Here is a 27,813-nt window from a genome sequence, read left to right as displayed (position 1 = left end):
GTAATTAAATACTTCTATTTATTTTTTCATTAATATAGTATTTCTTTCCCCATAGATAAATAAAAAGAATCACTAATAATTATTGAAGAGCTATCAAAATAGGGTACTATTGAATTTGTTGCTTCTTTTGGAAGACAATTTGCTTTAGTATTGTTCCAAAACATCACTGATGCCTACAGAACAGTGAACCTTTTTTCCCCCAGTCTGAATTTCCATAACAGATCCAAGGCACATAAAAGTGTATTAATTTTATGAACTAGTTTTAACCCAATACTGAGAATAGAAATATACCACATCAAAAGGTATTAAGAATTATTATTTGAAGAGAAAGTTTATTAATGATAAGGGCAGATTAGGCTATTGCCAGATGGTGCAGATTCTACTGGTAAAGATTAGAGTTTTGATTTCTTCTGAAAGAAGCTGACAATAGCATTTACACACTCATCAGACAACCACCTCTCTGTCAGGACTTCACACTCTTTACTGTTGACTGCATGGAGCTTCTCCTTTTCCATACTCCGTAACAGTTGCTTTGACACTGCCAAGGACTGGAGGAGGAAGAGAGGAACATTAGGAAGTTAAGTATTCTATACTTTTTCTATACTTTAATTTAAAGCGCCAGAAAAATAACACAAAACCCACACTGCAATCCTAATCCAGTTGTATTAATATTGCACCTCTTAGCTTTTAGTCAACCTTTTCACTGGAAGTATTTATTGCATTTAATTACTAAAAGTGCTAATAAGGTGGAGGAGGCTTATGAAAAGCAAAACAGCAGCCCACTAAGTGCTCATAATCACAGTAGGTGCCATAAGAAGTGAAACCCACTCCACTGTCCGCAGTGTCAAATGAACCCACATTATCAGCAGCTGGCACAGGTGTCTCGTCTTGTCCAATGTAACCTAATACCATTGTGACTTAAGTAGTTTTGCAAAACCTAAGCTAGCAGAATGACTAAATTCAGCAAAAATTAAAGTCACCTAGTGTCATCTTGAGAGCGCAGGGTGCACACAGTACAGTTAACATTGTAGACCCGGTGGTAAGGTTCTTAAAAATAAATTATTGCCAAAATAAAAACCTAAGAGAAGGCATCCAAGGCAGTCATAGAGAGACTGCACAGATGGATTAATTAATTCGTTTTGAAGGCTTTTCAGTCATTGAATCTCTGTGTACAGTGCACTGTCTTAGGTGCAGACAGAGTAGAAGAGAGCTATTTGTTTCCCAGTAGCAGAGGGACAGATCTGTGCTTGAAGGAAAATATATTGAGCCTCATTATTTCAGTTAAGGATGGAATGAAACCAAGTGACAGGATAGATTTGGTAGGAGAATTGGGAGTGCTACAGGCTTACAAGGTGGAGAAAAATGTAAAATACTGACATTTTTGGGGAGGCTTGCATAAGCTTCTAATCTTGCCCAAACTTCTTTCTGAAAACTGCTGTCAGGGAAAACTTCAGTCACAAGTCCCTGGGCACAGGCTTCTGCTGCAGTCAGCTTTTTATTGAAAAGCAACATCTCACTTGCCTATGTGAAGAAAAGTAGAAAGTGTGATTCAACAAGACACAAAACTTGAGTAATCTGACAGGAAATCTACACACTTCCATGACACATTTATTCTACTCTCTTGCTCATTAACATCTGCCCTCTGAAAAGAACACAGAATCACACAATTGATGGTGTTGGAAGGAACCTCCAGATATTGTCTACTTCAAAGCCCCTGCTCAAGCAGGGTACTCCGTCCCATCATTCAGGCCATAATGAAGAGGTTAAGTAAGTATTACACCCAGTATCAACCCCTGGGCTACACCACTGGTGACTGGCCTACAGTTCCTATTGTTCACTAAGAGTGTACATGTCTTTCTAAACAGAGCTCCAAGGATGTAATCTGAAATTACCTCACCATAAATGTGTCTGTTCACTTTTGCAGTGACTCCAAGATTTCTAGAACATGTACTGGCAGGCTATGTCTCACTAAACAGACTACTCTTGATACTTGGATGTTTATAAGCACTCGCTCTGCTCCTTACAGATTTAAACCCTGGTCAACAAAAATACATTGTATTAATGCATGCATTATCAGATAAGTATTTAAAATTACACAGATTTTTTCTGTGGGATATCAGAAGAACCAGAAAGGAGTTATGCTGTTCTGAGAAAAGAAAATTTAGATTCTGCCATCTCTCTTGTCTTTTTTCCATTTTTTTTTAATTACTCTTGTCTAGTTTCCTTATTTCTAGAGTAGACAGAGAAAATAAGAGTATGGACAGAAGACCACATCTGCACTTACAGTCAGAAGATACCAACACACAAAGGTCAGATGATCCCACAGACAGTGCAGATATTCTTACCTTGGCTAAGCCCATGATTTTTGGAAACAGGTAAGAGGAACATCCTTCTGGGCTCTGTCCAAGTTGACTAAATGGGCTGTGAAACGTAGCCTGGGGAAAAAAAGAAAGAACAAAATAAAGCAAACCTTACAACAGAGCACAGAATTAAAGTACTAGGATTTAATTTTCATTTTAAAGCTTCTATTGTGACAGAGTTCACCAAAACCACACTTGAACTGTTACCACGATAGGCTTTAAATGTCATCTGCTAACACTGCTTCATGCTCTCAGGATGTTGGTACACATCTGCCCTACGTCATTAAATACATATTTCAAATAACTTAAAAGGTAAAAAGTATTTTTGCCTTTCTGAAGGCACACTAAGTTTATTCTGCTCCTGAAAAATTCAAGTCACTGAATCTCCTTTCCTCTAATTTTATGAAAATCTAAAAAGAGCCTGTGCCAGAAATGCATCATGGGGTCATACAAAATAATATTGTTAGTGGCAAGTTAGAACTGAACAGCAGAATTTTATGTTTTGACAACTCACATCAACTTAAAGCAAGAAAGACAAAAAGGTTGCCTTTATTTCCATTTAAAAATATGAACTGATCACAAAGAGAGCAAAAGTTGCCAATGGAGCTTTCACTGAAACAGAAGGTTTTGAATCCTCTTCATGAATCTTCATTGAAAAAGAATCCCTTGCTATACTACAGAAAGCCACATGGTAAGACAGATCAATAGACTTCCTAGCAACAAAGTGATATTTATAACATTGTACAAAAAGACTAGACAACATCTGTCAGGATGCAGACTGGTATTAGACATGCTTAAGCAACAGGAGATTAAATATTCTGGGGGACAAACTAGTGTCCCATGAACTGGAGCAAAACCCAGTGCAGAAGGCAACATTAACTGTTCTGTTGTCAGACTGGGCTGTGCAGTGTCCCATAAGGTGGCTGGTAATGATCTGCTCTGGGAATGCCTGGCTGAGAATAAAACCAGATCCTGAACAGAGCAAAGCTGGCCATTTCTGGAGTGGGTAGTCAATGCCTAAGGCACTCCAATGAAACTACTGGAGAGTGTGAAATTAAGTAGTAATTTGGATGAAAATGACCTTACTGCATGGGAGTTCACAGTCCTGGAAAGGGAAGAACAGAGAACAATCACCTTGGAGAAAGGTTCGATAAACTTGAGGTTAATTGGAAAATTTTCATGAAGGATAACCTAAATGAAAGGTTAGGTTAGACCCTACAGAAATACTCTGAGAACTGTTACCAAGGGCACAAGCAAAAGCTGAACCAGTGCAGATAGGAAGGTACTAATAGACTGTCTCTATTCAAGTGTGAATTTCAAGCCATTCAAGAAAGAAGGATAATATTAACAGGACAAAACATTTAATGCTTATTTGGATTAAACTTCAATTAAATCTATACTAACTTATGGCTGTAAGGAGATATTATGCTGAGGGGAGGTGATTAGAATTCCAAATAGTCTTAATAAAATTGAGTCAGAAGACACTATTTAGTACGGATAAGTTAAAGTTTGTCAGGAATAACTTAGTATATAGTATCATCATCATGGCTAGGCTTCGCGAATGAAGATTTGGGAAGGGCTCTACCCACATTTGTTGCAAGCGCGTTGGTGGCTAAAAAGGCCAATACGAGAAAGGCATGTCTGGTTGCAAAAGGCACAGCAGAAAGACTCCTTGGATGGTATATTCTGCAAGGCTCGATTCTTTCTGCGTTGTCTTTTCTCCTCAAGGGTGATCCTGCGTGCTTTCTCAAAAATATAGTATACAACAGAAACAATTGTTTCACTAGCAACTTTACTTTACTTAACTAGTTGTTATATCAGGTGTTATATCAGATCACAAGTACGTAAATCAAATAACAATGTGGGATGTCAAAGCAGAAATACAGTCTGCAGAATGTGGAGAAATTCTTCTGCTTCACTTTGCATGAGTAAGACATGAGCTGAAGTGATGTGTCCAGCTTGTACCACTGCGCTTAAAGAGACACAGAACAACTGGAAGGAGTCCAGAGGAATGTGACTGCAGGCCACATGAGGAAAAGCTGAACAAACTGCAGCTGTTTAGCTCAAAAAAAGAAAAGACAGAGAGAGTGAAAATTAACCGGAGCTATATCTAATAGCCTAAGTATGCTGATGACTAAGCATATTTACAGCTGTTGTAAGGGAGGATGAAAACAGTCTGTTCTTTAAACTGAGGAACAAGAAACAATAGGTTCACCCTGTAGCAAAAATAGACTAGTTGGGAGGGGCGAAAGAGGGAGAATCCAACAATTCTCTAGTAAAAAAAGAGATCTAGGGACCAGAATAGACTGAACAAATCACACACATTATACAAGCATATGTCAGGAGCGCATAGGCCATGAGTGATCCTGTAATGGATCACTTCAGCCAGCTACTGAACTTCCATTCCATAATAAACTTTTGCTCCCCCTCCCACACCTGAGAGCAACCTTACAAGCATCATTTCACATCATGATAGAAGAGAGGTTCTTAGAAAAGAGCCTTTAAACTGGAGACAGTAACTTGATAACCATAATCACAGCAGGGAAATTCCATGCATATTAACCACTGGCTGGTGCACCCCTGTGCCGGTAATTAATATAGGCATTTCTTGATGTGATATAAAATGCATTTAGACTTTTTTAAAGTGTTCTTTTCTCCCAAGATTACCCCAAATCAAATAGTATTTGCTAGAGAAAGAGTCTTAAAGACTGTCTTGGGATCAGCTATGCAATGTACTTACCCTGTCAGAAGCATAGACAATGTCACACAACCCAAGGACTGTTACGCAAATTCCAATAGCTGGGCCATTTACCACTGCAATCAGTGGTTTAGGAAAATCAATAAAATGACCCACAAACTCTCTAGAGAGAAGGGAAAAGAGAAAATGTAAGATGCAAGAGACATCTCAAGTGGTTTTCATCCAATATAAACAACTTTCAAAACATGTGATTAGATACTGCATAACAAAACTCATGAGCTAGATAGAAACTACGTAGCATATGTTTTTGACCCTTTCAGAAATGAATTCTGACAAAATAAGAACTATCTGAAACACATGCATTTCCTTAGCAACTAAGAATCAAACACGTACATGTCAGCAGAGCTTTCCTAGTTCCTGCAATCAAGTTATGACAGTGTTTTCCTCTTCAGCTAAAGTTACTAAATACAGTTCACTAACAAGAACACTCTTTTGCCTATACATCCATCCCAACTCCACCCCTGGGATAGCCATTCCCTTCACAGACTGTTCCACAGCAAAGCCCCAACAGGCACCAAAATTGTGATGTTACCGCAACACAGAATTACCTGCTGCTCTTTTGCACAGGTTTAAGAAAGAGCCTTTTGTTTCAAAATAAAACACTTCCCAAAAGCGAACAGTGTTGTAAGAACTCCAGTTCCCTGACATCTCTGTGCATCAGCTGTAATGAAGCACTATGTTTGTGTAATAGTAACAGCACAGCAAACACAAGCTTCTCACAAGAGCAAGATTAAAGACCATAAAGCACATGAGGCTCTACATTGTGCTGAACACCCTATAAAGCACTGCAGGCTGGAACACTTTGCAGGTACCACTGAGTAACAGCTTCAAAACAGGTTCACACTGCATCATTATCACTTTGAGGGGCAAGTGTGATCCACAGACAGCTTGTCTAAGTAAAAGCTGAGTACTTTACTTGCAGTTCATCTTTAAAATATAAATAAAAAAATTGGGTTTCTGTGTATTTTAGCTTTTCCATCAAATTCAAGTGCCTGAGGGAACAATCAAACTTGCAAGCATCTCCCAAATGCAATCATCGCATACAGAAGTAAAAGAGAAGACAAAATCTGCTCAAGTAGGGAAAAAAGAACCATGCTGTTTGTCCCCAAAACCTCTGTGTCAGATGATACCCCAATCAACTTGGCTTTAGAAAATAAATTAGCTTAACAGATAAAGTCACTTCAAGATAGAGCCAAGATCTCAGAATTACTGTGTAATTTTGAGCAAGTTCATTCCAACTGGTCTCTATTCAAAAGAAGTCTGTCATTGAAGGAATTTGACATGTCCTGCTAATGTGGACACTGTTGGATATCAAAAAACCCACAATTTTTTTCATATACATTTAAAACAATGATGTTGTCATTATATCTGCATGTACTTTGGGGACTGAAAAATGAAATGAAATCATTAGCATCACTGTACTTAAAAAGACTTCTAATATAATCTCATTTATTTCATACAATTAATACTTCTTCCTCCCACATTATCTTTGTGTTTATGCACATGGTGAGCCCTTGGACACAGTCATCTAAATAGATGAACAGTAGCATAATTGGGTCCCTGCAGTTGTGTTTTCTAACAAAGCCTGCAAATTATATTTAACCCATTACAGTAACTTATACATATATGAAACCAAGATGTTCTACTTGAGTAATACTGCTCCATCTTTTGCCATCTTCTCCATTTCACCAGGCTGGATATTAGCAAAATTATTCAGGTCATTTCCACTACTATAGTAGTCTCCATTTCCTGTAGAGAACACATATGAGTAAATGCATCAGTGGTGTCTGAGTAGGTAAGAGAAGAGAAGCTTTCATTTATTAGATTTACAAAAGAAGTACTAAGTGTCTAACATTCATACTAAGTGTCTAACACTATTAAGCAATTGGAGGGATTTTCTCAAAGTGTACACACTATCTTAAAGGACATCTGCGGTCTAAAAAGGAGTTTTGACTGACAATCTGCTGAAAAAAAATTCTTTGGCTGTAAAAAGCCAAAGAATATTAACTGTGAAATATTTGAGGCAGAAAATTAATTTTTTTTCTGTAACACCGTCAGATGGAAAAATATTTTGTTTCTTTCCCTGCATACTTCCTCAGGGGTTTTTTCTGTCATTTTGCAATCATTCTAACACTTAGATGTGAAAATCTTTTTTTTTTGAACAGGACAACGGAAATGTAAGTTGATGCATCTCCTTTCATCCACCTTCAAACTGATGAAGGAATCAAAAGTAGACAGAATAGCCTACTTAATACGAGGTAGAAGTTTCACATTTTTTGTGATCAATTTAGGAAAAGGTATAGCATTCTAAGGATAAGACTGGCAGTACTGCATTGAAATCATTGTACTGGAAGATGGATTCTTCATCAAGAAACATATAACCTGTTAGTGAATGTATAAGTCAGTTTGAGGTGCCACCAAAAAAGCATGGAGCATTTTAAAGCTAGACTGCATGACTTAATTGTCTAAATCATCCCATATTTCATGAGGACATTCACAGGATGGGACCTTTCATGGGTTGGCACATCCATTACTTTACACTGCAGTGTTCTTATTCACTATGTAAAATGCAGTAGAAAGGTTTGTGCAGAGGTGTTTGCTATTTACTCAGACATTCCAGTTGTGTGAACGACCCTTTTTATTTTGTAAGGGCTGTGGTGCCCAGTCATTGCTACTGAAAGGAAATTCAGGAGCCTGGGAATGGGAACCAGCTGCTGGTAAAGCAGACAGTGGAGATGAATATGCATGCAATTACCTCAGAGTAAGCAGGTTTAAGCCCAAATTCACCTTGAATTCACACTACTTAGCTGTCAGCCAAAGCTCAAGTTTTGGCTAATTTCCTAAAAAGACACACATAACTGCAATGAGGATGGGCCACACAGGCAGTGCCTGCCCTCAGTCCTTCTGTCCCTGCTGACTGTCCTCGCCACCACGCTGTTCAGTCAGCATAAGAGACAGACCAAAGGAGTCCTTTAGAGAACCCAAAGGATGCGTCCCCAGAGTAGCTAGACTTCACAGGCAGCATGAGTTTGGGCTGCCCTTTCAATACCAGTGCTGCAGTCATCCAGCTGCACACATCTGGTGACAGGGATGTACACAGCTTGGCCAGGTTGCAGCTTCCCTGGCCAATCCTTTCCCATGGCAGCCACAGAAAAAAAAAAGGATCAATGTAAAATACCATTTTTTCTGATGATCATCGGTAAATATGCAGTGTAAACTTTCTACTGACTGTGCCAGTACAGGATTTCAGATGTTTGTTTTAAGTGTGTTCCAAATGTATCACAGAGGTAGAGCAAATTGACTAAACTCATACCAATGAACTCCAAAAGCAGTAGCAAAGATGCTGTGGAACAAATATATCAGCTACTCAAAAGTAAAAGCCCTTAGGAGTATTCCATGTCTATATTCTCATCTGAGAAACACATTCTGATGTAACAGCAAGCTTGCTAAAGAATTCAAAATGCCACCTTGAAGTAATTTTGCCAAGACACTTTGGAAAATATTTGATCTATAACAGAAGAAAGAATTTCCTCACTTACACAGTTCAATCTTAGCCTAAATACATGTAGACAGTTCATGTCAATACTATACTTTGGTATAATACAAAACATACCAGTAATAACTGCTATGGTGGAATCATTTTTTCCAGCTTCTTCAAGTGCTTTGATAATTTCTCTGTACATCTGCATAAAAGGAAAATCAACAAAGTACAAATGTGATGCTACAAAAGAACACAAAAATGAGATTGACACTGACAACAAGGAATTCAAGAGACATATTAACTACGATCCTTTAAAGTACTGAAAAATTTTGCATTCACAGAAGGTTAAGTATTACATGTGAGGTACTTCTGACCATAAAGACACACACTTGCAAAAGTGAAAAATTCCAATGCAAATCTAAAGGACAATATAAGGTCCTTTGTTAAACAAACACTGACTGGAAGCTAATTTTAAAACTTAAGAAGTAGTTTAAGTGGGCAAAATAACATACTAAAAAGTTAGCAGCAGTGGGACAAAGACCCTAGTTCTGGTATCTTTGCAGTTGTTAAGCAGGATGATCATTATGCTTCCAACATGATGGACTTAGTCATGAAGATAACTGGGAAGTGGAAGATTACCTACACATGTATGCAACGGTTCAGAGCCAAATGCTGCACCAATCCTTCATCACACAGTTTACAGTCAAATCTTGCATGCACAAAACATGCCAGTCTTCCTGCAGTTTGCCATTTTAGTTTAGTGCAGTCCATAATCCTATATTAAATTTGAATGAAATCAAGAGACACACAAAGGCCTAATCTGTAAAATTTTAGCTGAATGATTTCATTTTGTACTGGATATTTATTCCTTAGGTTGTCACTGGAGTCAGGATACCAGCCCCTCATAAAATTCAGACCACCAAGTTTCAGTCAGTTCTTCTTAACCTGTAGTGAGGATTCTTTAAAATTTCAATAGTTTACCCAGGAAAGAAAAAATCATTAATCCTCCCAAGTTAATTTCCTTACCTGATGGTTGATGGCATTTTTCCTATCAGGTCGGTTAAACATTATCTTTGTGATATTGTTTTTGGTAGTAACTATTAATGTTTCATAGCCATCATGCCTGCCCTCTTCTGGAGAAGCATCTTTCTTCTGGCTAGCAGATTCTGCAGAGACCAGACTTGAGACAAGTTCAGCATATTTCTGCCTGGCATTATCCTGTTACAAAAGGAAAGAAAAAAAAAGAAAAAAAAGGAAAGAAAGAAAAAAAAATTAAAAGAATAGGAAAAAACCCACACACAATATTATGAAAGGCTAAAATGTAAATCAGTTATAGTTCTAATAAAATGGGTACCTGGGGGGAAATGAGGGGGAAGGTGACTGTGCTTCAAGACGAAAGAAAATAAAAATCTCAATTATAAAGCATTCTAATTAGGGGGGTGACAAGGGGAACATGTTGTATTTAAACACTGCACAACAAGCTTAAAGTCATCCGAAAAGCAGCAGCAATAGATCTACAAAAGTAGAAGTGCATAAATGCTGGGATGATGAGATTTATTTTGTCGGTGAAGTACTCCCATCCACACCTAGGATGACCTTTGTCATATTCCCAGCATTTACACATCTCTATGGATCTTCTGTTTCTTCTTTCCAGTGAAACACTTCTCCAACAAAAGCTTTTATTTTAGAATATGTTGGTCTGAAAATTAGAGTGCTAAAATGGGTCTTATGGCATTTTAAAATTGCTTGAAGACACTTGTTTTCATTTAGCACTAGCATGACACACAGAAGCCTAAAGAATCCTGTCTCCTTATCTCTACATTAAACAGTGATTTAAAAGAATTTTCAGTTCTTGCTTGTTACAACCTATTTTCTTGAAAGCATAATATACTTTGAACAATTTTATAATCCATAATCTGTAGCACATGAAATTGTCTATCCACTCTCCACTCTAACATCAAGACCAGATTCTTCTCCTTAAGTGTTTCTTCACTACTCCTAAAAGCAGGGCCATCAAAAAAACCCACAAAAATATTAAAATACATCCCAAAAACCCCAAAGCAGGACAAGAATGTATTATGTTCATGAAATTATGCAAGCATGTTTTCTTTTAAAACAAACCAAAAAAAAATGCGAAAAAACCCTCTGTATTAAGGAATAGCTTTGACTGATCTCAAGAACTACTGCTGAACAGCAGGCCTAATGTAGCAGTGACACAGCTGATTTGAAAAGCTTGTTTCCTTCATTTAAGAGTAACTGAAGAAACCTTGGTAGCTATATGCGATGTCAGACTTACTACAGTCTGCATGAAAAAGGAATGCTTATGTATCTCTGCATCTTTATTCTTCCTGCTTGCTTCACTTGACTTCTCTAAAGGTTATGAAAGGTATTAAAGAGGTCAAGATATACTGAGAAAAAAAGAATGAAGAGAGGCTCTCCATATGCTACTTTTTTCTAGTCTTTTAGTAAATAGCATAAGAGACTGATTTTTTAAAATGACAAAGTTATTAATATGCTGGATTCAGAGATTTGCTTTTTGTTGTAAGAGCTGAGAAGCTCAATTCATCTTTCTCAAAGAGAACAGCAGAATAGATCATAATGTGAAAAAAAGTATTTTCATTGGAAATCACCACATATGTAAGATCTCTTACACTGATACAAGCTGGTAGTAATAACGTAGAATTAGGCTTACACACTAAACAAAAATCTCCAAACACTGAAGCAGTGAAATGATTGAGGAATACAGTGTAAAACATTTTGATGGCTGAAGCAGAGTTGCTCAACTAGCATGTAATAGACATCAGCCATTCACTTACAGATCAGGCACTTCAAGGTAGAGTGATCTACAAAGTGAAACTATAGGTATTGTCACCTGAGACAAATTGCCAAGAGAATTCCATGCATCCCACTTGGCTTTCTTGACAAAGTCCAGCATACCTGGTTTTGGAGCATTGCAGGGACCTTCAGTAGCCTGAAAAGAGAGCAAAACAAACTTACTTAAACCCGTCATTAAAGTTCAGATGCCTTGGCAGAAAAAATGATAACTATTCAGAATATTTTTCTGACCTGGATACAGAATTTAACTCTGAGACAGGAGAAATACCTAGTAGTTGGACAATATTCAGATAGTTCACATACTATGAACTTTTCAGTGTCTGCTATTTTCTGACACCTGGTGGTGGGCTTTCACAAGTAGCCACCCAATATGAGACACTGGTTTCCAAAACAGTTAAGCTCTCCTACCTCAAAAACTGCAGAAGTTTTATACTTAGAAAGAAAATTACAGACTCGTAAGCCGTGCGAACAAAGAAACCATTGCATGGGATCTATTAAGTTGGATCTTACTTCAAAGTTGGCTCTACTGTGAGCAAGGGCATTTGACCAATTGAACTGCAAGAGTTCTGAGCTATCCTGAAGCATTCTGTGATCAGTTCTCCTGAGGAAAAGTACACTATCAGAGAGAAATATTTCAAGTGGGAGGCAGAAAAGAAAGAAAGAATACATTTATGAGCTCACTATTAGTAGTTAGTAAAGCTACCTGGAACCATCACCTGTCTTCGAGATTTTATTTTAAATAAGCTACAATTGCCTTCTTCAATATAACAAGCCACAGCCTGTATGACCCTGCAGCCAACCTTGATCCACAAATACTTCCCCAAATACCAGTACAAAGCCCACTAAGGACCTGCAGCTATTTTTACAAAGGTCTCCCTCCATGCTGTAATAAAGGATAACCTTCACTCAAAGTGTGGTGGAATGGTTCCCTGAATTTAAAAGAAAACCAAAAAAACCCAAACAAAACCTACAATGACCATACTAAAAAAAAGAGAGAAGAAACCATCAGAAATCAACCGTCAAATGTCAGCACCATTATACTATAAGCACAGCTGACTGTAGGTACAACAAATTTAAGAGGAAGCATACAGTATACTCTTTTTTTCTTAGGCATAAGCCATTTTCCAAAGCTGAATCTATATTATTATATGGAAGGCATCACACAATGGATGTAATTTGGCTCTATTTCTTTGAACACAGGTTTCTATTCAAAGCATGATTTATAAGAAAAAACAGGTTTGGCTTCCCTCAGAATTTAGGCAGAGTTTAAGGGACTGGCATTTCAAGAACAGAATTCAAGCACTTGAAATTAAGAGCTTGTTAAGACAGAATACATTTGAACAGCTCCTAAATCAAGTAAATATTTTACAGGTCCATCCCCTCAGGTTATAAATGCTCCTTACAAAATGAAATAAATCAAGCCTACCTGTTTAAACAGAGCATAGAGTTTCAACTTAGTTTCGTTCCCAGGATCCTTTTTCAAAAGCTTCAATTGTTCCTGAGCCTTTTCAAAGTCCTTCTGGCTGACTTGCATGGTGGCTGCAGTCATGTGCAGGTGAATCGCTGGAATGCAAACAGCTCGTCTGTGAGTAAGTGGGAAAAAAAATCCCATTACTTGTTTTTTCTGTAAGACTAGGGGAGAAACGAATATGCTGCTTTTTAAGACATTTAAAATATACATAAAACATACATATCGCACTAATCAAAACATCAACAAGCAAGATACTAAAAATTACAAGAAAGTTGCTTTAGAAGCCTGCTTTCACTGCAATATAATTAACCTTTGGAAATTATTACTTTTTATTAATTATTTAAATTTCATCCCCCTGTACTTGGCACCTTCAAGAATGTGTTCAGTTTTGGGCCCCTCACTACAAGACAAACGTTGAGGTGCTGGAGCATGTCCAGAGAAGGGCAAGAGAGCTGGGAAAGGGTCTGGAGCACAAGTCTGATGAGGAGCGGCTGAGGGATCTAGGGGTTTTTAGCCTGGAGAAAAGGAAACTCGGGGGAGACTTTCTACCTTTCTACAACTACCTAAAAGGAGGTTGTAGCCAGCTGGCGGTTGGTGTCTTCTCCCAAGTAACAACTGACAGGACAAGAGGAACAGCTTCAAGTTACACCAGGGGAGGTTTAGACTGGTGAAGAAATTTTCCTAATATCCAAATGAGTGGTCAGGCATTGCTGCCCAGGAAAGTGGTTGAGTCACCATCCCTGGAGGTATTTAAAAGATGTGTGTATGTGGCATCTGGGGACATGGTTTAGTGGTGGACTCAGCAGTGCTGGGTTAACAGTTGGACTCAATGATCCTAAAGGCCCTTCCAACCTAAATGATTCTATGATTAACAGCTTTATATGCCTATGAATAGACATACTGACAGTATGCAGCCTGTCTGTTCTTTGTGAACTTTTCAAGTGTGTGTGCTTCTATCTAGAAACCTGGTTCTCCAATCAGGGCACCATAAGTGAAGACTAATTTCAAAGTGTACTTTGGAAAAGGACTGGCTGTAAAACAGCCTGTAGACACTTAAAGAAGAGGTGGTCAAAACATTCTGGGAGAACAACCTTCCATCAGAACAAGGTAATTCTGTCAAAATCTCCCCCAAAACCACCAAACCCCACTCCAAAGGACCAAACCTAACCCAACTCTATAATGCTTTGTAAAAGCAGGTTTACTTCAACAGTTAGGAATCAAAAGCCAAGAAGTCTAATAACTTTGGCTTATTTCAAGAAGGCAAAAGCATGTTGTCACAGCCTTCTTTGGTTAAATTGCAATACGCATCAAGCATTTTTACTGTTTTTAAAATGTTCTCAGTTTTTGTATCAACATTCCTCCATTTTAGTTTAAAAAGAAGAAAAAAAGCCCAACTTTTCCCATCCTAACTCACTGATACAGCTGTCATCTTAGATCATCATATATAATAGATTTCATAACCAGTCACGTTTGAAAAATTAATGATTACTTCAAATGAAGATTGATAGAATGCTTAATCTATTTAATGTTAATATTTCAGTTACAGAACCATCATTTAAAAATCATACCTAACATGAAAACTCTCCCTTTTTATACACACCTAACAAGAATTTAAGAAATTCTACTGCCTACCTCATAAATATCCTCATTGCTCTTATTTTGTAAAGAAAATTTATTATCAGTTGCAAGCCTAAAAGTTGCAGGCAGACAGTGTGAAGAATGCCAACTATGTGCCATCACTTTTATTCCTCTTTCATTTTATGGAGATAGCTTGTCTAGGTGTCTTGTAAAAATGCTTGTAAGATCTATTGGGTCTTTGTCCTATTATAGCTCGTCTGTATTAATAAAATCTAGAGTTCCTGGTATTTCGGAGATACCAAGTTTGAATGGCAGACATGGAAAGAATATTTTCTGTTATACAGAGAAATTCTTTCAAAATGAAAGTATTCCAAAATCTGCTTCAAAATCTTATGCCTGTAAAAAGAAACCTATCTGAACAATACAAAGTGGAACAGGCTATCAAAAATGGCTGCAGGAACAGAAAGTCCTTTTATTTCGGTTGATCAGCTGTAGGCCTTTATTAAGATAGCAGTGCACCCAGACAAACCAGGATTAAACATCTGCCAGTTTAATTAACATTCAAACTGATGTGTTCGCAAGACTGTGTCAGAGTTTAACAAGTTCACCTCTTAACCAACTTGGATGCTACCTAGCCAACTTGGGGACTTCACTTCCAGGATCAATAAAAGACCTTCAACAGGAAAAAGTGTACCTAAACAGATACAGATACAAGTTTTTTAATACTGCATTTCTCCGATTGGTCTGTCCTGGAAGCCCAGAACATGACACTTACTTTCAGATCCTATTCCCAAACATGTTTTTGAAGTCACATTTACAGGAAGAAGAAAATGAGAGTGTGGGAAGGGCAGGGGTTTGTTTTGGTTTTGCTTTGTTTTCCTCCAATTTTACTATCCATCTTTGGAATTACTTGAATGCTGCTGTCCCCAAGATGATCTGTGTATCTAGTACAAATTTTCCTGTCAATCTAGGCAGTGACTAAAGTGGATTCAGTATTTAAAAATGGAGCTATAGGCTTACACCATGTTTGACAATGTGGACTTCACTCCAGCCTAGCTGTGGTCAATATTATAAAAAGACTTTAAGACTCTCCTTTATATACAATTTGATAATGACCAGAAATTAACAAAAGTTGAGGATGAGCAGTTGGGGAGAGGGGAACAACACAGCAGCTGGTCTGAAGGTATGTACACACATATATTTATGGTTAAAGGTTTTTTTGCATTTAGCAGGTCACAAGTTCTCTTCCTTATTAAGGATGCAAAGTGGACAAGTCAGAAGAGGACAAAAAAACAATTAGGTGAACAAAAAAATCTGGTTGAGGAAAAGTGGAATGATCTTTCAGAAAGTCCAGACTCAGAGTGACTTTCCTTTGCTGTTCAGTTTTTACTTAGTTAAAAAATGTTAAGGCTAAGCTAATGCTATTATTTCTCTATTAAATTAACAAAGGATGAAAACACAAAAGAAAGATTAAGTTATTTCACATTTTATTCACCTTGGGCAGGACTTCATTCTTCAGAGGCATACACAAATAGCAGGAACAGAGCTCCTTCACCCCAATTAGATCATAGAGCAAGGAGGAGAGGACTTGACACCTCTCAGCAGACACAACAGCATTGCCATCTCTGGGACTACACAGTGATGCCATGCCAGAATCCCAAAGACATAGGAGAGGCTGCTGCAGTACACTATGGGAATGACTTGCTCCCTCCATTTGCTGCTCCCCTGTTGTGACACTGAATCCTTCTTAGTCACTCACTGAGCAAATCCATGTCCCATTTTAGTGGCCATACAGGACTTTGCCAAAACCACACAAGGCAGGCAGAGAGGCTGGAACCTGACCTACAAGCCACCAGTGTCAAACTTGCACTTGTTTTAATCCAAGCAAAAAAAGAAGCCTAGGAAAGGCAATCAAAAAGCCTTCTGTATTACCCCTTCTCATCTACTTACTTCAACAAAGCTAAATAATTTCCTTCCCAAAGTGTCTTAGTTTAACAAGACAAAGATGTTTGTTAAGGAGGGTGGGATAGGAAAAAACCAGGTTCTTCCCTCTAAGTTATTACAACTTCGAAATTAAGAGGCTTCAGGTGAAAAGGTGTGCAAAAGAAAATAACAGCTCTTTGCTGAATATATATATATATATATATATATATACACATACATATACATATGTAAAAAACCAGAAAAATACCGTGACCGAAACTTTCACCGAATCCAATTAAGCATTTTTTGCCTTTCGGCGCAGGTATAACCACAACCAGCACGGGGCGCCCGCGGGCTGCTCCCGCTTGCTGCGGAAAACCAGGGCTGCCCACAGGGCGCACAGGGAGCTGCTCCAGGCAAACGGGGCTCCCCACGCGGCGCACAAGGAGCTCCCTCCAGGCAGGCCGCCTCCGACAGCGCTCGCTCCAGACAGTCCACGCCGGGCCGGGTCCCCTTCACTTCAGCTATGGGGGCGGCAGCTGGCAAGGGACGGAGGTGCCGGCCCGCCCGGCGAAGAGCGAGGAGACCCAAAAGCCCCACGGGGCAAAGGCAGCCTCCCTGACAGCAGAGGTGGTGTGGGGCGGCCCTCGCCCCCCTTCCCCCCCGGGGTGAGCACCGCAGGGATTCTCTCACAGTTCTCTGGAGCGGGGAGGGGGGGGGGACACACGAACAAGAGCTCCTCTGCTACAGCGGGGATGGGGCTTCCCTTAAGCGATTTAGCCGGTGTGCCAAGGTTATTTAGCTTTTCGATAGGACAGTCATTAAGGCCCGAGCTAGAAAAACAATGAAGCCTGATGTTTATCTTACCCTAGCAGAGACTAGGCTCTCTGTGGAAAATTCACCAAAAAGTATGAAACCATAACACAAACCTTCCTCTTATTGCCCTGCACCCTGTATGGGCAATTAGCTGCCACTGCCCCGCTGCTACAAATTACCTTTGCTGTAGCGACACCCATAGAAGAGTGGTGAGGGCCCGGCAACCTCACCCAGCTGGGTAAAAAGCCAGCTCCCAGGAGAGAGTGAGAAGCAAGAGGAGTCACAACTTGGCAGAGTAGTGACAGTCCAGGACAAATGCCTGCACACTCCCACAAGATCATTCACTGGATAGTTTGCCAGTTGTACACTCTGAAAAAAGAAATAAATTCTGGTCATCACTACCTGAACCTGAAACATCCAGGCTGACAATCATTTCATATTTATTTCCTTACTTCAGACATCTCTTTGTTGCCATTTAATCGTTCAAGATATCTTGGAAGCCCACCATTCATCCTACTCACTCTAGCTATTCACATAAATGTCTCTTATCCCAAGAAACATTCAAACATAAGACTCCTAATTTTCAGATTTTAAAAGTCAGTTACATTTAAAGTAGTTTTTCACTGTTTAGGTGATTAACGAAAAGACTGCAAAGCCTGTTAAAGACAGGTCTCTCATTATTACGTACTTCTGTCACTTGCATAAAGACTTTATAGAGTTAAAAATGCCAACATTTTGTAAAATACTGACTGGTCACTTCCTAACTTTTAAAGCAACATAGCAGTTTTCTCAAGATTAAACAAAAGCCAGAAGATCTCTTTGTACACAAAACATCAGACACACTTAGCAAAAGAAAGGATGGATACCTGAAATCCATCTTCCATTTACTTAATAAAGGTTTTCTTTAAAACATTAGTAGAGCCTGGTGAAATAAAGCACACACAAAAGCAGTTAAAAATCCTAGTAGGATTAAAAGCAGTGGGTGGTGCTAGAAACATGTGGTTTTAAAACTCCTGACAGAAATGGAAAACACTCATTTTACATTATTTTAAGTAGCTTTAGAGAGATAAGGAAGAAAAAGAATTGGAAGTGTTGTTAGACAGAAGCAAGCGGTACACAAACTGTCACTCGGTGACTCCTGGAGCACCTTTTGTCCATTATGTGTAATACTTCAGATAACATGTATAACATCTCTTCTGTGACATGATCACTATCTCACGGTGCTCTCATCTTTTGCGTTGCTCTTTCCACACATTCCTCATGCAGAACAGTGACAGGCACAGTAACCACCCCTTGCCATTTCACACACAGAAATGGTGTTACAGGATCATAAAGTGGCAATCCTTCTGCTCACGTTCCTTTCAATTTAGAAGAAAATTAAACAAAATACTGGTTTGTTGCTGCTATTGTAGAAAGAGTTGCATAAGTTGGTTTATGTTGTTTTGTTTTGCTTTTTTTTTAGTTACAATACAAAGCAATCAACTACAAACCCCACATGTGGTCAGCACAGCTGCAGTGCCAGCCACGGTGTCCAGCAGGACAGTTACGGACAAGACAGGAGCACAGAGCTGGCAAGGATCTTCTGAGCACAGCCCAAGGCTTTCCCTGTTGCTCCGTAGTGCTGAGTTATTTTCCCAAAGCTTCCTGCTTCCCCCTTTCCTATTCCTAGTCATTTTCTAGCAGGATGGAGAAGAGACCCCCCAGCAAGCCCAGGGTGGCCTGGGTGGAGGAGAGTGCTGCCCAGGAAAGCAGCTCTCCAGAAGAACACCTTGAGGTAGCCTGGATGGAGGATAGGGGTCCCCAGGAAAGCAGATCTCCAGCAGAACTCTACCAGGTGATCCTGGCAAAACCACCACAGATGCAGAGAGGTGAGAGGCCCTGTTGGACTGGGCAGGGCTGGGGCTCTCCAGAGGATCCTGCAATGATGCCAGGATCATGTTTGCCCGGGACGCTGGCACCAAAAAGATCCTGGGGGTGGATGTGATGCCTGAACGCTGAGGCTGCTCAGGGCTGGACACCAGCCCCAGCACAGCCTCTGCTAAGGAGGAGGGAGAGAGCAGAGAGGCCCCAGCTCCTGCTACAGGGAGTGGGCAGCAAGACGCAGATGGCTGGCTGGAGGCAGGGATGCAGTGGGATGCTGGACCTTTCCTGTCTGCCCGCCAGCACATTCCTCAGCCTGGGGCACTGGGGCTTTCCCTGCCACGATGTGCTCCAGCATGGCAGCTCCTCTGCTGGGCACCCTCCAGCCAGGAGCCACAAGGAAAGGCCATGCCAGGGGAGGGGGCATGGGCTGGGCAGAGGGCAGATCTTCCTCTCCTCTCTCCTGTCGCTGGACCCTCTGCAGCCCTCCCTGCTCTACCCCTCTGTTAGATGTCAGCTTGTTACCCCTGTACAGAGAAGAACAGGAAGTCATGGACTCCATCCAGGCCCTTGACAGCCCCAAAGAGATAACTGCAGCCAGTTGGATGGCAGCTGTGCCAGCATCTACTGAGAGGGGCTCTGCTGCTCCCATAGGGCACTGCACCACAGGGCTCCAGTCTTGCTGGCCATGTTTCCCCCCTGTTTGTCTCTCTTCCCCTGGCTGCCAGAATGTGGGCCACAAGGTCACCTCAGAAAATCATGGATCTGTGCATACACACCACAGTCTGTGGCTCATCACAGTGCTTTGTCCACTTCTGCTGCAGATATGAGATGGTAGAGAGGATCCAGGTGAGGGGACACTCAGAGCTCTGGGGAAGGGGGCAAGGCCCCCTGGCACTATGCTGCCCTACGAGGGCAGCACTTGGGCAGGGCTGGGGTCTGGTGGCACCCCGGGCGCTGGCAGCTGCCAGGTCCCAGCTCATTTGCGCTCTGCAGATGCTGCTGGATGCCCAGTCCCGTGAGAAGATGCACACAGAGGTGCAGAAGCTCACCCTGTTAGCTATTGAAGGATTAGGGACACGCCCATCACTCCCAGGAAGCCCTTCCCCAGAGGACTGCATCCCCCTGCACAAGACCTCAAGGCACTTCCCCCGGCACCATTGTCCAGTTGGGCCCTTTCTCTTTGCAGCCCAGTGGAAAAGGTGCTGGAGGGCAAAAAGAGAAGACTCCTAGAAGCCTGCTTCAGAGCTGTTCTCTTCCTTCCTAAAGAAAACATATCAGTAAGGGGGACACAGAAGCCCAGGAGGAGGTAAGTGCTGGGTGAGCTGCAGGAGCCACCAGTCCCTCTGGGCTGCTCTCTGGCCATTCTGCACTGCCCCATGACCAGGCAGGGCAGGGTCTCAGCTTTGCTTTCCTGCCCTCATTCTGTCATCCCTTTCCCAGGGCCCAGACACATCCAGTGCTGCAGGCTGCTCTACCTGCAGTAGACTGCCTGCTCCTAGGTGTCTCCTGGGCAGCACGGGCACATCTCCTTCCCTGGCACTGGGAGCTCAGATCAGCCTCCTGGGGGTGAAGAATCACTGCCACTGCTCTCTGTCCTCCTTGCAGACCCTGGAAGCCATGGACTCCCTCCTGAAGGCAATAGTGTGGAACACTCCTCCCTCCAGAATTGGTGAGGAGCTGCAGAACATCTTGCAGGTCTGGCCTGCACAAAGAGTGGGAGTCCCAGGGCTGTTCCTCACCCTGTAGGGGAGGGGTTGCCCACTCCTGGGTGGGTGGGTGGTCCTCAGACAAGTGCCATGGAGGCAGAGCATGCTGCGGGGACAGTGCCCACCTCCTGTGTGACCAGGCTCTTCTGGAGCACAGAGAGTGGCACCTGCCTTCCCACCTGGCCAAAAGCTTGGCCCAGGGCCTATGTCCCAGGCCTGCAAGGGACCCCAGGGGCAGGAGCCTCCCTACAGCCTTTGCTCAAGGTCAGAGGAAGCCTTGAGGGACAGTGAAAGTCCTGTCCAGGAGCGGAGCTGCGCTGTTGCTACTGGAGTGAATGCCTGCTCCTGGGGCTCACCAGCAGCTTCTCTTTGCTCAGGTGCTGCTGGACTTTCCAAGGTATGAGAGAACTGAGGTGCAGGTTGCAGCCATGGAGAAGATTTGCACATTGAGCGAATGGATGGACAGCTATTCCAAATGGCAAATAAGGCCTAGGAACCCTCCAGCCACACCGTGCCCCTCTCCCTGCCGCTCTCCCTGCCAGGGCTGCTGCCCAGCTGACTGCTCCAGGAGTCGGGGCCACAGGGCCCTGGAAAGCCGGGACTCACCAGGGATCCAGCCCTGAGCACACTCTCGGATATGAGGCTTTGGCACCAGCTGCCTGCCCTCAGCCCTGCTGCTCTTCTTCCTCCCTCATACAGGACCGCCTTAAAAAAGAGAACTCCACTGTGATGACATCGAGATCTCATTCCTCAAACATCTGCTGGCACATATCCTCCTTTGACAAATACCCTTAGAAATGAGAACTATAGCTAAGAAGACTATTCACCTCAGTGAATTCATCTGTAAGCAAAAAATTAAGGGACATTGTGGTGGCCTTCATCCCTCCGCACACAGACATCACCTCACAGCTCTGTTTCTCTGCTTGACCACCTTTGCCCCTCTGGCTGCTTCCCGTAGCATCCTAGCCCTCTTTCGCTGTAGAAGCTGAGTGCTCTCCTCATGTCTTGGATCTGTTCTCTGCTGCTCTTCTTCCCTGCTCCTTTCACCATCTTCAATCCTGCCAGTTTGTGGATCCCAATCTGACACCCTCCACAATCTCCTGTCCTGCCATCTTGCAGGCAGATCTCAGGGTGGTTTGGAAAGCCCAATGGCAAAGCTGCTCTGTCTTACTGACTTCCATTTCTGCCCTGCTCTTTAGGCAGGACAAGGCTAAGGGGTAAATGCTGTGCACACCATGCAGAAGGTGAAATCAGCTCCTTGCTGCCGACTTCCAAAAAGTACCATACCAAGATAATAAGCTCCCCCTTGCTGAGACTCTTGTCCATGCCTTCGGCAGGGCACTCATGTGAGCAAAGGGACCCAGATTAAGTGGAGCTGACATGGCCTCACTGTCCCTGATGAGAGGGTTCCTGCTGTCCCCAAGCAGGGACTATCTGAGGGCAGCACTCTGGTGTCCCAAGCAGCAGCTCCAGCTCTCCTCCCCACCAGTGAGCCCTGGTCCTCTGCAGGGCCAGCACCCCATGACCATGAGCCCAGCTCTCCTCCCTCAGCCTGAGGACCCTCTGCTCTCATCCTCCCCCACACAGCAACTGTTGGCACTGCTGGGCACCTCTGGCCTGGGCTGCTCTCAATGCCCAGCTAAGCAGCACCATTAGATAGCTTGTACGACATCTTTGCTCTCTTTCTTCCTGCCACAGTCCTTTGAAAGGTACCTCACGTGCTCTGAGAGGACACACATCATCCTTGCAGCCATGGAGGAGATGAAGAAAACCACACAGGCCTCTGGAATACTACAAAACACTTTTTGTGGGTGGCCACATATAACCCACACCTCTTGCTAACAGATGTACGTGGCCTGTGGCTGGATTGCCCTGTCCTTCAGCCCTTTAAGGCCTTGTTCCTCCCTCCCAAACCCAGGTGTCTCAGGCACCTGAAGGCACTTTAAGGCAGAAGAGAGGTATGGAAAGGGCAGCTGAGGCTGCACTCCAGTGGCAGCACTATCCTCACCTGTGTCCCCTCCACGTGCCAAAGATTGTGAGCTTCATGCATGAAAGCCTGCAAAGCATCAAGGAAGGACCAAAGCAGCACTGCTTTGACTCCCTGCTTCTCCTGGTAGCTGAGTTTTTCCCCAGGAAGGTAGTCACAACACTGTTGAGCATTGCTCCACAAGGAGACAGGTACTGGCCCTGAAAATCCTGAGGGCTTGTTTGCTGTGGAGAGAGGGACCCTGAGACTCTCTGGCTCCCAGACCCAAGGAATGCTACAGGACACCCCTAAGGAGCGGGGTTCTCCATCCCACCAGGCTTTCTAGCCCTGGTGAGTTGTCCGGGCCCACAGCAGCCAAAGCTGGTTGAGCCAGCCCAGAGCCACCATGCTGCTCCCAGCCCCATGGGAAACACCACCTCAGTCCCCCTCCTGCCTGCCCAGGCAGGGCCCCCAGGCACCCCAAGCCATGTGGGGCTGGCCCAGGCCATGCTGTGGTCAAGGCAGCCCTGCTGACAGTGCTCTGCCTTGCAGTGGCCATGCAACTGTAGCACAGATCTTCTCTGAGCCCAAGATGACACGCAGGATATTATGGGCATTCTTTGTCTTATTCTAGGTCAACTGGTTGCCCAGTAGTCCCAGCTCCTCTTCTTCAGAAAGCAGCTCCATCTCTGACTTGGCTGTGAAGAAAAGCACCTGACCCCCTGCCACGAGCCCTGCAGACTCTGCCAGTATCTTACTACTGTGCTTGCTTCTATGGCCATTCCCCAGTGACAGTAGCACACAGTTTCAGCTGGATGATTTGGATGACGACTTCAACATTGATGAGGAGCTTCCAACACTGCCAGCCTCCCAGGTGCTCGAAGGCCTCCTCATGCTGTTAGAGACACCTGCCCTGGTAAGCAGGGTGGCATCAGGGACAGCCATGTTGGCATCCAGGGGTCTGGGGCTGGGGGTAAGGCGGTGGTTTGGTGTGGGCTGGGAGTCAAGTGGTGGGGTGACTGCTCCAAACACCCTTGCTGCCATGTTGGGGCCTGGTGGCTGCCTGGGGAGCTTTCCAGGCATGAATCTCATCTCAAAAAAGAAACTCTGTCTGCCATACAAGCAGGAAAAACGGAGCTCCTCATGCTAACATGATGGAGCTCCTGTGGCTTGGCACTGAAGATCTCAAGGAAAACATCACGATGATCATTAAAAATGTGATACATCAAAACCTGAAGAATTAAAAGGCCAGCCCCACCGATGAGTATCTGGTGGAGAACCTCCCGTGCTTCTTTGACATGGTAAGGCTGATGTGGGAGTGTGGGACCTGAGATGGGCACTGCACAATGACAGCTGCCCTGCAGCCCAGCCCTGTGAGGGGCACTCAGAGCAGGCTCTACTTCCCTGGGCTCTTGTGGCTTCTGGGCCTTGCAGCCCAGTGCTACTTCTCCCTGCTCTGGAATCTGACTGTCGGCATCTCCCTCAGCCAGGATCACAACCCCCCTTCACTGTGGGCAAGTGGCTACTGTTTCTGAAGTTCACCTTTCCTCCTTCCTGCCAGGAGAGCAGTGAGATCCGAGAGTTCTCAATCTGCCTCTTCAGAGACCACGTGGGGTCAGCGGTGGTGAGGAACAAGAAGAGATGGAAGAACTGTATATGGAGTGCACTGGTCCCGCTGCTCTTTCCCATGAGCAGCCAGCCCCCCAGGGTGGCCAAGATACAGATTTCAAGGCTGAGCACTGTCACAGAGAGGGGTGGGCTGACCCTCCCCGTGGGGCCCAGGCAGCAGGGCAAGGGCTGCTGGCAGTGGGCAGCCCTTCCCCAGCATAACCTGTGGGAAAGGTCCCCACAGAACCAGCGTGAGCAGGGATGGAGAAGCTGGCACAGCCATTTCCAACACCTGCCCTACGGCTCCAGTAGGTCTTGTCAGCAGCCTGTGACCACCAAAGCCTGAACAGGCATATCCCCACAGGCTTCCCTGCTGTCCCTGATATGTGGCTTCTGGGCCACCTCGAGAGCCAGGGCTGAGAGCCTCAGTCACTGTCCTTCGGGGTTGTTCCCAAGAGACACCCAGATGCTTTGTCAAGGGCATGCCCCAGCTTCCTAAGGGCAGGACCACCCCAGGGACAAAGGCAAGAGGTTTCCTTTGCCAGCCATGGTGGTATCTCACAGCTTCTGATGCTATGCAGGCTGCCAAAGAAGGACTCATTGCTGCTGCAGAGCTCCTGAGGTGGAGGGAGCTCAAAGACCTGGTGCAGACACAACAGACATGGAGGATTGGTGAGTGCTTGGTAAGGAAAAGTGCCAGGGAGCAGGCTGGGTGAGGGTTTTCCTGCACCCAAAGCCCGGGGTGTGGGCTCTGCAGCTGGGCCTTACCTGCCCTGCTGCAGCCCAGAGCCCACAGCCTGGAGCTGCACCCCAGTTTATGTCCTCCAAGAACAGAGCCCCAAGGGCTCATCTCCAGGCCCCTCTCCCTTCCCTGCACCCAGTGGGAGAGAGGGCTCTCGGCAACAGTGAGTGCTGGCAGGAGGGACTGCTGCAGCCAGCTGAGGGCTCTGTGACATGCCCAAGTCCTTGTGCTCTCTCCAGCTAGGGAAGGACAGGAGCAGGGCTGAAAAGTGCCTGACGTACCTTGAGGACCCTGAGGCCGCCCTGCAAGAGGTGGCCATCAGGTTCATTGGTAAGCCCCAGCCCCTGGGGTCCCTCTTTGGGCAACCTGGCCCCCATCCCTGCTCCTGCACTGACAGGGAGGTGCAGCCCTGGGGCTACCTGAGCCCCAGCTGCTGCATGCTGGGCCTCAGCCTCCCTCTGCCACCTCTGCCCACACAGAGCTACTGGTGGTTCCTGGGGTCATCCCTGCTGAGGGGGAGGAGGGCAGGGCCAGGGGCTGTGCTGCTGGGAGCACATGGGGGAACAGGGGCTGACAGAGCTTTGTGCCTAGGGGTGGCCACGCAGCACCTGAGGGACCAAAGCATGCCTATGTGGATGAGATCTGCAGCAGTGAGTGGGGAACATGGGCTGGAGGGGATGTCTGGGGGTCTCTGCAGACACAGAGGTTCATCTCAGCTCTGTCTCTTTTGGTCACAGCCCTTCAGCCCTTGCAGACAGACAGCAATGAAATCGTCTCTTGCCTGGCAACTCAGACCATCTTGATCCTGAGGGCTTTAAATCCCTAAAAACCAAGATTCAATCTATGTACATTGCTCTTCTGGCATCACTGAGCCAGCTGGAGGACAGCTGTGATTTAATAAATCTGAAACAATAGGTCCAAACCCATGGTGTCCTTCAGATGCGCAGCATCCTGAGCAGACTGCATCCCGCTTGGCCTGTACCACTGCCTGCAGGACAACTTCCCCTCAGCACACCCACAGGCCCAGGCTTTTTTGAGAAGTTGACCCCTTGCTGAGGCTTTTCCCAGGAGAAGCCTCATTTGTCTCTCCTCAGGGCAGTACCCCCACCATGCAGCGAGGACAGGGCACAGAAAGAGCGGCCCAGCTCTGCATTCCCATGGGTGTCCAGGCACCTGACAAGGCATCTGCTGTTGCTGCATCACCACCTCCCCTCACCATAATGGTTTTGGAAGGGTTTCCAAGCAGAGTACTGTGGTGTTAAGGGGACCAGAGGGAAACCTCAGGGGTTCTAGAGAGACTGGAGGACAAACAGGGAGTCTCGGTCACTGTCACCACGTCAGAGGATGGGCCTCTGCTGCCATGTTGCTGCTGACAGGGGCAGCTGTCCCGACCCAGTGGTCAGGGGCATGATGTTCATTATAAGTCCTTGTCAGGCTGAGCAAAGACACTGGACACATGTCTGGGAACTTATTGTACAGTCGCCATAACTCTGGCAACTAGCCCACTATTTAGACTGAAAAGGTATTGGCCAATAAGCCCTTAAATTCTTACAGCACACTTCCACAAGAGCAATGGCTAACAAGCCCTTAATTTCATACAGTACACAGCAATAAGTTTGCAATTCCCAAAACAAACTCTTCAAAGGTGCTGGCACACAAGCCACCACACCACTACTCAAAGGTGCTGGATAACAAACCACAACATGCCAATACTCAGTTGTTCCCCCCAGAGAGGGAAAACTTTTTACCACCTCAGTTGTAATATCTGGAACATGCAGAGCTTGGGTGCATGTCAATGGGAAGTACTAGACCTGAACTGCAATTATTTTTTGAATCAGACTTGAAGATCACTTATAAAAAGTGTAATAGTTCAGTAAACTACTCTGAGATTAAAAAAAAAATAAAAATCTCAGAGACTGGAAGATTTCTGTAACTGAATAAGCTTAGGAAAACAAGAAACATTGCCCCTCATCCATTCCTTTATTGTTTTAACAGTGTGCCTAATAATAAAGTTTTGGAGCTTGGCGTTTTGTTTTTTTGAGGGTTTTTTTTTCTTAATAAGGTAAACTTGAAAATATGTAAAAACACGTTAACATAATTTTCTTCATGAATTATTTTTGTGCTTGCCTATCTAATTTTTGACCACTTTCTAAAAATAATGTCCTTAACATTCCTTAAATTATAGTTGAAGGAAGGAATTGAGTTACAATTTTCCCCAGTGTTTAGGAACTGTAAATTTGGTCAGGAATGTGATTAACCAAGATCAGCCGGCAGCAAGAGTAGACATTCCTGTCCACAGGAGAAAGTTACACAGAGTGTTACAGCTGGCTGGTACGGCTGGAGGTGCCCCCAGCTGAGGCAGAAAGCTATCTCCCCAGTTTTTAGGATGAAAGCGACGTCTGGCCAGGCGCACTAAGGCAGGGGCCATCCAGGGAACGTTAACCCGGCTGATCCAGCGGCACAGGCAGGGCAGCACCAGGTCTCCCCGCCGATCCCCGGCGGCGGGGAGACGGGGCTGCCCAGTCCCACGGTACGGACACCCCCGGCCCCAGCGCTGCCCGCCGCGGCCGCGCCACCCCCGCGAGGGGTCCGCGGGGCACCCCTGGAGCCATCGGGACTCACCTTATCCCGCACGGCGACCGCCAGCACAGCCTCCGAACGAAGGTCAGGGCCGTGAACGCCATAACCAGAGGGAGGGGAAAAGGA

The 27,813-nt window shown here is 44.3% G+C and overlaps 1 protein-coding gene and 1 long non-coding RNA gene across 6 annotated transcripts; one reads left to right on the top strand and one right to left on the bottom strand.

Moving 5' to 3' along the window:
* Window positions 1–27,813, bottom strand: ECI2 (enoyl-CoA delta isomerase 2). Of its 5 annotated transcripts, none has more exons than XM_027676265.1 (12): window positions 27,730–27,813; window positions 18,089–18,144; window positions 17,402–17,591; window positions 12,861–12,997; window positions 11,472–11,570; window positions 9,626–9,817; window positions 8,732–8,801; window positions 6,765–6,867; window positions 5,101–5,221; window positions 2,346–2,435; window positions 1,378–1,521; window positions 1–548 (listed from the first exon to the last, which is right to left on the bottom strand). In XM_027676265.1, exons 2-12 carry the CDS (start codon window positions 18,104–18,106, stop codon window positions 393–395), a joined length of 1,320 nt encoding a protein of 439 aa, XP_027532066.1. In that variant the 5' UTR covers window positions 18,107–18,144; window positions 27,730–27,813; the 3' UTR covers window positions 1–392. The 5 variants fall into 5 exon arrangements, with proteins under 5 accessions (XP_027532066.1, XP_027532069.1, XP_027532071.1 ...); XM_027676268.1 differs by lacking the exons at window positions 18,089–18,144; window positions 27,730–27,813 and adding exons at window positions 17,675–17,731; window positions 20,242–20,342; XM_027676270.1 differs by lacking the exons at window positions 17,402–17,591; window positions 18,089–18,144.
* Window positions 24,883–26,211, top strand: LOC113964266. Its single transcript, XR_003533137.1, has 3 exons — window positions 24,883–25,037; window positions 25,699–25,757; window positions 25,845–26,211. It is a non-coding gene; the product is annotated as an uncharacterized LOC113964266 (long non-coding RNA).

This window comes from Neopelma chrysocephalum, unplaced genomic scaffold (assembly GCF_003984885.1).
Source record: "Neopelma chrysocephalum unplaced genomic scaffold, ASM398488v2 Primary Assembly neopelma1_26b, whole genome shotgun sequence".
Taxonomy (NCBI): Eukaryota; Metazoa; Chordata; class Aves; order Passeriformes; family Pipridae; genus Neopelma; species Neopelma chrysocephalum.
This window is presented reverse-complemented; position numbering and strand designations above follow the sequence as displayed.

Coding starts and splice junctions, on each gene's coding strand:
- ECI2 (XM_027676265.1), bottom strand. Junction 6,868..8,731: donor CACCATAGCAGTTATTACTG/GTATGTTTTGTA, acceptor TGTTCTCTACAG/GAAATGGAGACTACTATAGT. Junction 549..1,377: donor ATGCAAGCCTCCCCAAAAAT/GTCAGTATTTTA, acceptor TTCCTCCTCCAG/TCCTTGGCAGTGTCAAAGCA.